The following is a 12,923-nucleotide window of genomic DNA, read 5'->3' as shown; positions in this document are numbered from 1 at the left end:
TTGGACGACGATGGGAACAAATCTGCTCTCGACTGTGTTTCTGTTCGTTATCATCTTCCTTCGCTCTTCTCTCCTTTTCTTGCCTTTTCTCTTCTCGTTTTCTCACACAGCCTCCTCTTAGCGAGCGTTTAGTGCATAAACCAGAGAGCCGCCGTCATAATCCACACAGAGTCGACAGAGCGTATCGTCTCGTTATCACATACTGGATCTCGTACACGAGTTCGGTGACATTGGCAGCATTTATAAACAAAAGGATGAAAAGTGTGAGCCGTAACGACTTCACTCTGAGCTGAGTGAACTTCCTCCCGAGGAAATTTTTTTAGTTTGGGCCGCACTTTATTTATCGACGTGGGAATAAAGTTGTTTCATACGACTTTGAGTCAGAAGCGACTTCTCGCACGTAAACCACATGACGTACAGCACCGCTCGTTTGTGCGCCCGTGTGCGTCTGAGTGCATGCATGTGATGCCTATATTAAGATCTGAGTGTGTGTGTGTGTGTGTGTGTGTGTGTGTGTGTGTGTGTGTGTGTGTGTGTGTTCTGAACTGCTCTTTGTCAGCTGACAGGTAGAGTCGATGCCTTTTATCTTCTCTTGCGAAACTGTTGACCTTTCTGCTCTTCCTCTCCATCTGACTCAGTCCGACTCCCCCTCTCTCTCTCTCTCTCTCTCTCTCTCTCTCTCTCTCTTGCTCGGTCCCCCCCACCCCTCTCCTCACTCCCCCCTTTTCATCCGTCCTCATTTTTCCTTCCCTCTCTGCTCTCCTACTCCCCGATTAACTACAAACCTGGCACAGCTCAGTAGGAATGAGGCAGCAGGCAGTGATGAAACACGGAGAGGAGGATGAAACAAGAAGGTCTGAGCATGAAGGGAGGAAAAGACGAAGATGTTGCACGAATGAGGGAGACGAGGAGAGGAAGTGAGAGAAACAGAAAGAGAAAGCGATGGAGAGCTATGCAGATGAGGAAAAGTTTTCCAGGCTCTCGCTCACACTTTGCTTTGATGTGTGTGTGTGTGTGTGTGTGTGTGTGTGTGGCTGCAGATGTTAGCAGCCAGGTTTCATCCTTGTATAAATTTGTGTTTGTGTAAAAATAGTCTCAACAGTCTCCGAACAGTCTACTCTACAGTAAAATGTGATGATGGGCAGGCGACTGGCAGGACAAACTTCCTGTGGTTTCTCTGTCGTGTTGCAAAAGATCAGTTTCAGTTATTTGAATTAAGTGTTTCAAACAGACAACTAAAGACTGCTGGAGCTCACTGATTAACTCGTTATATCTGGTGTGTTTAATCCGCCCAAAAACCAAAGAGCCAAGACGACGATTCGCTGTCTCGCGGGGCGGGACTATTTCTTGGCGCAGCGGAGACTCCAGGAAGTTCGAGCTCAACTCTGGCAGATTTTTCCCTAAAAACTGGCTCAGGTTTTCCTGAGTCAGTAGTGAGAAGGTTTTCAGATTGTCCTCAACAGTCGAATCAGCGCTTTCAGATCGAAACGCACACACACACACAGCGTTTTTCTTTGTGTTGGAGTGTGTTTGATTGTGAGTTTTTCAGAATTATCCATTTGTGTGTGTGTGTCACTTTAATCAGTGTGTGATGTCCAGCCCGTGGCGGCTGTTAGAACGCCAGGAACAACAAGAGATGGAAAGAGGAGAGAGAAATAGAGAGATCAGATGAGGAGGAAAAAAGAGGTTTTGGCAGCAGAGATGAAGGAGACAGGAAAGGAGGAGAGGATGCAGGAGGAGGAGGTGAGAGGGAAGATAAGATGAGGAGGACAGACAGAAGCCCTCTGCTTCGTCCTCCCTCTGAGAGACGGAAGAGTCCACACGTGTTTGCTCCTCCTCCTCCTCCTCCTCCTCCTCCTCCGGTCTGCTCCTCTCACTCCGTGTGTGTGTGTGTGTGTGTGTGTGTGAGCATCACAGGATTTGGATGCCTTATGTTGGCAGCATCCAAACACGTTTTCATTTTTATCCTTCATGTGTTAACACTGAACTTCAAGCCCCCCGCCTGATAAGCAGCAGCCATGACACACGCTAATGTGGCCGTACGCCGATGTGTGTGAAACTGAAACTGAGAGCTGATTATAAGGAATGACAGCACAGTAAAACTCACTGGTAATAATATTTGTGTTGTTTCGACTGTCTCTTGTATTTGTCTCTTGTTTTATCCACCAGTAAACGTACATGTATTGAGTCAGGTAAGATCTCCTCCTCCTCCTCTTCCTCCTCCTCCGCCAGTCTTTCAGAACACGTTACAGGAAGCCACGCATGTCTGGCTGTGTTCTTGACTCCGTGAGGTTGCCAGGTTGCACCTGGCCAAGAAATAATCAGGACACAAAACGTCCACAGCAGCACATCATGTGCCTTTTACACGCTTACGTACGCGGGATTAAACAAATCACCTCGAACTCTAAAATGCTGAAGTGAAGTAGAGCGAAAAAGCCGTTCAAAAAGTGTTTTTAACTTCAAATTAAATCACTTTGTTATTCCTTGCAGCCACTGGTTTACATTTGTTTGAATATGCATCGCAGAATGGGAAGTAATGGCTGCATGGAAAGGGAGGAAATGGATCCAGATATGTAAAACCCGGTCTGGTGAGCTCAGGAAACGCTCTGGTTTGGGCCTTTAAGCTCTCGTGTTGTAACCATATCGTCCCTCTCACGTCTACCTTTACCATCTGTTGGTAATGAAACGCTCGTTCACTCTCAAGCTGCAGCAGCTGTTCAGAGTCGCATCAGTGAGGGATGTAATGAGTTCTGGAGGGGATGTGACTTTAAATAAATGAACCTCTGCAGTGTTGTCGAACAGGAAGCTCCTTTTGTCAAACACTTTACACTAATTCAATTTGTGTTAAGTTTGATTTGAGCCTTCGTTTGGCTAATTTGTCTTTGAGCCGCTCCCCTTATGTGACAGTGTTGAATCACAGCCTTTTAATTACACAGTAAAAGCGCATCAGGGTTTTGTTTTCATGTTTCTCTCTTTACCTGCGGGCCTACGTGAAAGTTTTAGCCTACATGACAAACCATGATCGGGCATGTGGTGAAGAGTGTTTGCTCCTCTGCAGGTCCCCTCGCTGATGATGGACAGTCAGTTTTCAGAGTTCACCCCCGACATCACTCCCATCATGCTCGCTGCTCACACCAACAACTACGAGATCATCAAGCTCCTCGTCCAGCGGAAGGTCACCATCCCCAGACCGCACCAGATACGATGCGACTGCGTCGAGTGTGTGTCCAGTTCGGAGGTCAGTGATTGTCTCTCTGCTTTCGTCTTGGTTTCCACAAAAGTCAGCACTTGAATGTGCAGCAATTACTCACCCAGCACAGACGTGAAGTTTTAGCATCTTAAATACCTTAAACGTCCTCTGTCCGTCTTTCATGTCCTGTGCAGGTCGACAGTCTTCGGCATTCACGGTCCCGACTCAACATCTACAAGGCTCTGGCCTCGCCGTCCCTCATCGCGCTGTCCAGTGAAGACCCCATCCTCACGGCCTTCAGACTGGGCTGGGAACTCAAGGAGCTCAGCAAGGTATGGCCGATGATGTCTTTTTGATCCTGTGCTTATTCCCAAAGATGGAGGATTTGTCTCGCAGAAAGAAACTGTTTGCAGCTGGTGGAGAGAAGGTTCACTCTGCCGTGTAGGGACCGGCGAAGGATTATCCTCATGTCTTCTGCCAGTTTTAATTTCCACAATATACAGCTTACTGTCAAATTAAACGAGACATTGATTTAAAGTGTCACAATAAAACGCTGGTCCACCAGGAGGCTTCATTTCTCCTTGGCATCGATTCTCCAAGTGCCCAAGCGAACCCCACTGGAGGTATGCCATGTCCTAAAGCTGATGGGTTGTTAAAACCTCTGTGGAAGCATAACCATCCGGTATCATTTATATTATTTGCTTGGATCAAGTGTTTACTCCACTTGTCCAATTATAAGTGTCTCTTTGCATATATTTTACAACATACTTTCCATTTTTCTTTGCCATAAATTGAAGCACTTTATCCACAGATGGCCTCATGCTTTACCTATCGTTACTCTTTCAGAAATTCTGTGATACACAGTGAAGGCTTTGAAATCATTTTTGCATCAATGATACACTGTGATACCGTTATTTTTGAGTTGTATAAGTAACCATGAAAGTTCTAGGCAGCTGCAGATGCATCATAAATACTTTAAAAAGTATATATACTTCCTCCCACTCTTACAACCTTTCCTGTTTTCAATCTCTTCAGGTGGAGAATGAATTTCGTCAGGAGTACGAAGAGTTGTCACAGCAGTGCAAACGGTTCGCCAAAGACCTTCTGGACCAGGCCAGGAGTTCAAGAGAGCTGGAAACCATTCTGAACCACAGAGACAATGACCAGAGCGAGGAGCTGGACCCCAGACAGTGCCACGACCTGGCCAAGCTAAAACTGGCCATCAAGTACCACCAGAAAGAGGTAGGGATTCGACCTGGATCAAAACCAGATTAACTTCAGATTAACTACTGAAAAGTTGCAGGAGCAAAGGTGCAAAGTTGTGTGGAAAATATTGCCGAAAACTCAAAGTACTTACTGGTGTTTCAGATATATGACTCACTTTGTATATTATATTTCCGTATGGGTTCATTTGAGGGTCACAGTGAACCTTCTGCCCCAGTTACATCTATAAAAATGTGAACATACAATCCCACAGTACAACCTTTCCTCGTCTTTGGGGGACTGAAGGACTTTGTTGCTCTGCTCGTGGGACTTGTCAGAGGAAAGCGAGACTGCAAGACGAGCGTGGAAAACAGAGGGAGACCAGGTGAGCAGGAGGGATAAAAGAGGGAGGATGAACGGGGCGGAGAGGGAAGAGCGCCGAACCGAGCGAGATAATGAGCCAGAGCGGATGCAGGGCGAGCGAACGCGAGAAAAGAGAGATTTAACGACGCCGAAAGAGAGAAGAGCAGAGAGCTGGAGGGATGAAGTGAGCGCATCAGCGAGAAAGAGACGGAGATTTGACGGGATAGAGTCAGAGGAAGAAACAGAGTTAGAAAACCCCAAGGCGATCCCCGTCTCCCTCCCTCTGTCTGTCCGCCTGTCTTTTCCCTGCTGCTCTCCAGCTTCCTGAGACAGAGGGATCCTGCCAGACGGATGTGGGAGGACAGCGCGAGGTGAGGACACGGGGGACGACAGCAAGCCACAGGATGATACGGGGATGGATTGAGGGAGACAGAGAGATAAGAGCAGGAAGTGATGTGCTTTCTGTCTCTTGAGGAGCGGAGGTCACACAGGTAAAGATGTGAAGACTGAGGACAGACTCCACAGGTAGAGAAGATCACAGGAATAAAGATTTAAGGGGTTTGCATCAATCTCTCGTTGTCACTTGCCACAGTTATTCTTTTATGGAAGCAAAATTTACATAAACAACACGAGGCTACACTGCACATCATCTTTGGGAGGAATAATCTCATCTTATAGAGATTAAAAAATCTTAAAAATCAATCTTATAAAAAGCTTGCATACAGAACCACTGGTGAAGATTTCCAAAGCGAGCACCAGCACAAAACCGGATTTCCTGTGCTGATGCCAAACTTAAAATTCATTTTGAAATTTTTTTTTAGGAATAAAAAAACTGTTATTTTTATTATTGCTTTTTATCAAAAAGCAAAGTAGACAACTTCTGAGTTATTTGAAATAAAAGCAGCCAAATTACCTGTGCTAACATGCTAACAGCCTAAAAAGCTAAGATGCTGCATGCTAACAGGTTACTTGTAGCATAGAACAAGTAGCCTGCTGTCAGTATGTTAACACACAATTAGCACATTAAAACAGGCTATGCTACAGATGCTAAGCTAACACAGTTGATGTTGACACGTTCAACTGATGTATGCGTGCATGTTAAAATGCTAACTCTGTATATGTTAACATGCTAATGCTGAATTACACCCTAAACATTAAACACACTTTTGTTTTTTACATGCTAACTGCTCACATGCTTGCATGCTAACTGTACGTGGTGACATGCTAGCTGAAGACCAGCTCATATTCGATAAGGAAGCGAACAGGAGGAGCAGGTGACTTTTTCACCTCTGAAAGTGTGGTGATGTGGAGAAAGATCGAGATGATGAATAAGTGACGATAGGTGGAGGTTAGCTGCTTCTCCAGGCTGGAGGATTTAGGAGGATGGAGGGATGGCTAGACAGAGAGGCGAAGGCTGGAGTGGTGATGAAGATGAAGATTTAGGAGGACGACAAAGGTGAAGGAGCTGCAGCGAGGAGCTGTGGTGAAGAACGCTGAGGTGTAGTAGTGACAGAGGTGATGATTTAATACATAACACCAGCTTCGCAAAGAGGGAGAGATGACGGAAAAATTAGCATATAAATTGAGAACCTGGAGGGGAAAAAAACAACTTAAAATAGATAATTCAGCGCGCAGCTTAAACATCAACTCCTCATCGATCAGAACGTTTTCTCTCAGCGCTCACAGTCTGTGAGGCAGTCGGTGTCTTTGAATGCATCCTGATGTTTTTGCAAACACAATAAATGTTTCCTTCACAGACATCACGTCTGCGTGAGTGCGGCAGGTGTGGGGCAGGTGGGGAAAAGTAACTGAGTACATTTACTCAAGTGCAAATCTGAAGTATCTTAACTTTAAGTATTTTAATTTCATGTCACTTTATTCTTCTACTCTACTACAGTTCAGAGGGAAATGTTGTACTTGTACTCCACTGCAATTACTTGACAGCTTAAGAGCTTTTACAAGTTAAGATTTTTGCTCAGTTTAATTGATTTGTCTGTTCGGTTCAATCAACAGTCTAAACACTCACTTTTGATTGGCTTTCTGCTGATTAATCGGCTAATCGTTTCATCAGAGGGGTTAGCAAGAACTGGCGGTGACTTTTCCAGGAGCGTACTTCCTGTTGTCTCAGTGAGCTTTTTCTTGCTTGCTGTGTGTTTGAATGCTACTGCAGGGCTTATGTTGGGTTTTGAAGTGTTTTGAAATGGCTTTATTAGCATTGTAAACCAGGAAAACTGCAACCCACTTCTGGAGAGTCTCCATGTAACTAACCGTGAATGTGCTGGTTTGTGTATTTTAGGATTGTTCACCACACAGATGGATTTATTAAGGATTTTGTCATATAAAAAAACATAATGGACACCATCTTGAGGGATCCGATGGTGTTAATAGTAAACTCTGTCTCCTAAATATTAATTTACGGCATGTTAAGAGAATAGCCCCCAAAGTCTTTTGTTTCATCCACGTGGTGTGGGATCGTTGCTGTCAATAAAAATGCATTTTAATTGTTATTCCTACAGTATCTGCTTGTAGTTACTAATGTTGGAGAAATTCTTTGATTGGAATAATCCTCTGCTGCTAATCTCATTGTTACCCCAGCAGTCAGGAGTTCATGTTTTCGTCACTCTTTTGCAGCTCAGACACAAATACTCTAATTAAACGTGCTTTCGCTGCGATGTGACTGACACGAACTCAGACTGCAGTCGGCCTCTCCGCCCTCTGCTACACCTTGCTGGGAGGTATAATTGGCTGCAGCTCTGGCAGAGGAGTCCTTTGAGCAGAAAGCACAAGTCTTATTTCTCAGAACATCCCGTGGCGCTCTGGAGACGAAAAAAACCCAGAAAAACAAAAAAAATAAAACATAAGACGCCTTCTCAAATTTAGAGCGATGAGAGAGAAGGAGGAAAGAAGGGGACGCGATGAGGACCAGTCAGTGAGGAAGAGAGAGCGAGCTGTCAGCGGCTAATAAGACGAGCTCAAACTGTTGGGAAGCGAGTGGAGACGGAGGGATTGCTGGAGAGAGAAAGATGAGGTGATGAAGAGGAAGATGGCTGACATGCAAAAAATCTGTGGTATTTTAGACATCTTCTGTATGCATAATGTATTCTTGAACTCCACATAATTACTGAACATTCTGCCAACACAGTACAGTACCAGTACAGTAAAGGAACTGCACCAAATGTACTTACTGTACACTGACAGGACCAGCAGGCAAACATCTGCAGTGTTTTCCAAAGGGTGGGTGTCCCACGTCCGTCCATCTTGGCTTTAGAGGCGATGAGCTCAAAGGGAAGAAGTGCTCGAATAGTGTATTTTTTAATTTAAGATGGCTTTAATGTCGCAGCTGGTGCAGGTGGAGCTCATTTTAATGACTTAATGTGCTGTGAGGGAGCTCGTGAAAAGTCAAAGTAATTTATTAGAATTTAATAACAGAAAGTGGAAAGGCTTTCAGTTGCCTTCATGTGCAGTCAGACGTTTGGACTCCTCAACACATTCAAAACTCTCCTGGGCCTCTGACACGCGTAAGCCTTCGCGCCGATTAAAGTCACCGAGCTGACAGAAGCAGACGCTCAGATGGAAAGAAAATGAAGGCAGCGACAGAAGAAGAGCAGAAGGGAGAGCGGAGGAGGCCGTGGATGGAGGAGAGAGACGGATGTCAGGTGGAGGGATGGGAAAGAGAGACGTAGGTAATCAGGAGCTGGTGGAGGAGCAGCTGAGGAGGACGTCTGCTAACGTCTGACTGACGTTTAACTGCAGACGCTGACAGGAGTCGATGCTGTCGGGAGAGCTGACCCACGCCGTCGGGACGCCGTAAGCCTCCGCTCGCTCCTCCCATCTCTCATTACTCCATGTTGCATCCACCCTGCGTCGCTCCTCCACACGTTCACACTTTCGTGCATCATGAAGTCTCTGTTCTGGCTGCTGCTGCTGCTACGTGTTTTAGCTTTCGTCTGAACTCGTGAATGTGTTTCTGCTGCATTTTGACATCACAGGAAGTGAAGCTCAGATGGATTTGGCTCAGGGAGACGCCACACAGTCGCTAATGTTTTACTTCCTCTCTCCAAAACTGGGCTGGACAAACGGCAACCGGTTCTGAGAGGCACTTTGTACCGTGAATACTACGTTTGTCATCGTGTCTGCTGAGGGGCCTCCAACATGGCCGCCAGTCGGGTGTTACATCACCTGACAAGCTTCTGTCGAACATGCCAAACTGTGTGTGTGTGTGTGTGTGTGTAAGCACATCCTCGTCAGCATTCTCCAATGTGATCAATGCAAATTACATCTTCGATATACTGTCCGTGTGTCTGTGGGATCAATACATGCTGCCAGACACACACACACACACACACACACACACACACACACAGCGCCAGCAGCATTCCACACACTCCTCTCTGGCTCGCTCTTCTCCTTCATCATCCTCTCTCCGGCGTGCTTTTTTGACCTTGTGTCTCCGTCTCCTGGGAAACCTGGTCATCCACCCGACTTGTCCTCCATTCTTTAATTCCTCCGTCTCCTTATTATTTCTGTATTTTCCCTCCTCTGGCCGTAGATGTGGGCACAGATGTGATTGGTTATTGAACTGCAGCCTCTCCTCTGATAATTTGAGCAGAAGGGGACAGAGAGGGAGCAGAGGGAGGTAAAACAGAAAAAGGAGGGCGAGACGAGGGAGTCGAGTTTTTTGAAGTGTGGAGCAGTTACGTAACGCCAAAGTAACTTTTGGTTTCGACTCAGTGGTTTCGACTTAATGGCTAAATTGGACACACACACACACACACACACACACACACACACACAGGTTACCCATCATGCCGAGGGCCTTTAAACCCCCGAAATAAACTCTGTGATTGGCTGTCTGACATGCTGGAGTTAATGAACTGCGTCCAGCTGGCTGGCGGAGAGGCGTGGGGAAGCGGCGGGTCCCCTTCACAACACCCCTGCAGTGCATCCTGGGTCGTTGTGATAAGTGAGCGTAACAGGAAGAGGTGTGAACGGGTGGACGAAGGCAGAGCGGGAGAGGTGCGAACTGAACGAAGAGGCCGGGAGGAAGGGAAAGCAGAAAGGAGACGAGAGCGGCGAGATCCAGAGTGAGGAAGGATGGATGAGGAAGGAACGAGGAGGAGGAGAGCATGAGAAAAAATGGAACGAAACGGAAAATTCGGCAGCGAAGGGAAAAATTTCAAGTTAGTTTCAGTCAGGTTGCATTTCCCTCATCAGTGCCTCAACGTTTGTGCTCTTCAAGCCTGAGCGTCCCCTGAGTTTGTGTCGGTTGAAATCCAACCCCCTGCTGTTAGAAAACTCTGATGATGATTATTGATGCGGAGAGTATACGGACTGAACCTTTAACGCCCTGCCATCGACTTCACACACCAAATTAAGGCTGCTTTTTAGACGGGGATTCTGTCTGATTACATATGCATACGTGCATCAGTGCCCGTGACACACACACACACACGCACGCACGCACACACACACACATTAAGTGCAGTCTGACCTGCTCTTGATTCCACACACAAACACATACACAGAAGCTGCCTGAGGGTCTGGTGCTCTAATGATCAGCAGCAGTGAAATCTGTGGCAAATTCCTCAGAGGAGGAGGGGGAGGAGGGGGAGGAGGGGGAGGAGGGGGAGAAAGAGAGGGAGCAGCGAAGGTCAGGGGTGACAGAGAGGCGACGACAGCAGAGTAATGAAGGAGAACCTTAATGTGAAGCGAAAGAGAAACGATGAGGTTAAATTGAAGTAATGTTGACCTGATCCAGCTTATCACAGCCTGATCCTGGTCCAGTTCTGGCCCGATCCCATCCTGATTCCTTCAGCCTAATCGTGTCCAGATGGTAACCAGGTTCTGGCCCAGTGCTGATCCAGATCAGGCCAATAGTTAGGCTGATTCAGTTGCAGAACTTTAAAATCAGTCAAAGAAATAATGAGAGCAGTTGAAGATGTGATGATGGCAGAAAAAGTTTCATTTGATGAACTTTTGGTCCTTTCATCACGGGACAGCGAGCCGGTTAACGACCTGTTTTAATGAATGAGAAGAAGAAGAAGAAAGAGATGGGTGAAGGAAGGAAATAACGGACAGGAAGAGAGGGGAGAGATGAAGTGATGGAGGCAGAGAATGAAGGCGAGATGAAAGCGAGGAAGTGATGGATGGAGAGGGAGCAAATTGTTGCGAAATAATAAACCATAAATCAGTTTTTCCTCACCGTGTTGCTTGGCACCGTTCGGCGTGTGCGTTAATCCGTCCAACACTGCCGACAAAGAGGGAGGGAGGGAGTTTGGAGGCTCTCCAGACCAGCCCAGGTTTTCCACTTTCCTCTGCTGCAGAGCAACAAGACGAGGAAGTGGAAGAAGGGATGAGCTTCCATCCTTTGATACTGCGAGTTACGACAACAAAACACAAGCTGGTGTAAAAAAGCAACACTGCGACCAGAGCCAGCACTCACATGAGCCATGAAATGATTTGCCAATGGAGGAGGGTTTTACTCAGTGTGTTGAGTACTCGGTGTGTTTACTCAGTCTTCTGTGCTTCTTTCCTGAGGTCAGAGGTTATGTTGATGCTTTCTGGTTTCGGGTTTTTGTGTTCAGGGTCTACGTCCATCCATGAGTCCTTTTTCATTTGAATGCAGCATCTGAGGAACACGTGAAGGCACCCAGCAGCTGTCTGGATGGTCTGAAAATTACACCAGAAGGACTTCAGAAAACCTCTCGAAGTCCTCTAAAAGGACGCGGCTGAGGTTTGATGGACAGCGAGAGTCCGTCGGTGGAGAGCGACTGACACAACCTTCCCAGCACTGATGTGTTTGTGTTTGACGTCCAGGAGGCGCCTGAGCTTCACCGCCGCCAAGCAGCTCAGATGCTTTTGTGACATTTCAGGTGTTTTACGAGGTTTCGTTGGATGGAGCGCGACGGGAGGCGGAGCGCAGGTGAGGAAAGGTGTAGGAGAGAGCAGGAGGTGAGGATGACGGAGCGATGGGCAGCTGGAGGAAACGCTGAGCGAGGTGGAGAGGTGGAACAGAGGACGTCAGCAGCAGGGCGGAGGCTTTTCAAAAGATGGAGATTGAGGTCGAAGAAAAGAGGACGACGTGTCCTTTCTTTGTGTGTTTTGAGTAGACAGAACGGGTGAGGATGAGAGCGGGAGGAAGAGCGTCGTCGGCGAGCGAGTACAAATGAAGGGAGCAAACGAGCGCGGACAGGAAGTTGGGAGCAATCGGTGAGAGATGGCGATGGAGGAGAGCACGATGTTAAAGGAGTGGGAGTGTGAGAGAAAGAGATGAAGTCAAAGATGAGGGATCAAACACAACTTGGTCATACGTTCGCTTGTGCTCCTGCATCGTCCCAAACATCTCCAGCGGTCATCAAACCCGGAGCTACGGGCGCGTTTCATTTGGCCGCCTGGTTTCGCCTGATGGGCGTTTGTAAGCGTCACTCTGCGGTGCTTTGAGGAGCAGAAATCTCCTCACTGTGTTGTTGATGGCTTCCCTCCATGTTTCCTTTCTTTTCTTTTCTTTTCATATTTTCATATTTAGGGTTCAGGATCGACTCTCCTGTTTCCTTCCTGTCTTTGCTCTTGTTGTTGTTTTGATCCGTCTCGTCTCCCTCGCCGACCTGCAGATTAAAGACTCGCAAAAAAAAACGAACCTTTGTACGTTTCCGCCGTTTGACCTGCGTTTAACCTGCAATGAAAACCAATGAAACATTCATTGTGTGTGTGTTTGTGTGTGTTTGAATCATTTAAATGTCTTTTTTTGTCTGCGGGCCTGTGATACCTGCAGCCCCACTGAATTATACATTAACAGCAGTGTCAATAATAAATGGAGTGTGTGTGTGTGTGTGCCTGACATGTGTCTACTTAAGTGTGTGACCATATTTGTTTGCATTTGTGTGTGTGTGTGTGTGTGTGTGTGTGTGTGTGTGTGTGGTTCAGTAATCCACAGCAGCAGCTGAATAATATATTTACCTTCGATCATGTTTTATTCACCTCATACAAATGAATTATTGCTCTAATTAATCTATCAGCTCGTGTTCTCAATTGGCAGACTTCATACACACACACACACACACACACACAAGAGCATTAAAAGCATAAAAATCCTGCTTAATCAAAAGTCTGATCAGATAAAGCTTGTCTGTGCTTCAGATGTCAGCAGGTAGATTCAAGGAGCAGTTCA

The 12,923-nt window shown here is 46.6% G+C and overlaps 1 protein-coding gene across 2 annotated transcripts in view; it reads left to right on the top strand.

Annotated features, from left to right (window-relative positions):
• Positions 1 to 12,923, top strand: part of trpc5a (transient receptor potential cation channel, subfamily C, member 5a) — a 70,146-nt gene that overhangs the window by 30,641 nt on the left and 26,582 nt on the right. For both annotated transcript variants that reach the window (XM_046380998.1, XM_046380996.1), the window contains exons 5-7: positions 3,059 to 3,238; positions 3,385 to 3,522; positions 4,226 to 4,432. In XM_046380998.1, the coding sequence (XP_046236954.1) occupies positions 3,059 to 3,238; positions 3,385 to 3,522; positions 4,226 to 4,432 (525 nt within the window). The remainder of the gene's footprint in view (positions 1 to 3,058; positions 3,239 to 3,384; positions 3,523 to 4,225; positions 4,433 to 12,923) is intronic.

The sequence above is a fragment of the Scatophagus argus genome, chromosome 23 (assembly GCF_020382885.2).
Source record: "Scatophagus argus isolate fScaArg1 chromosome 23, fScaArg1.pri, whole genome shotgun sequence".
NCBI lineage: Eukaryota > Metazoa > Chordata > Actinopteri > Scatophagidae > Scatophagus > Scatophagus argus.
The sequence above is the reverse complement of the archived record's forward strand: the minus strand, read 5'-3'. Positions and strand labels throughout refer to the sequence as shown.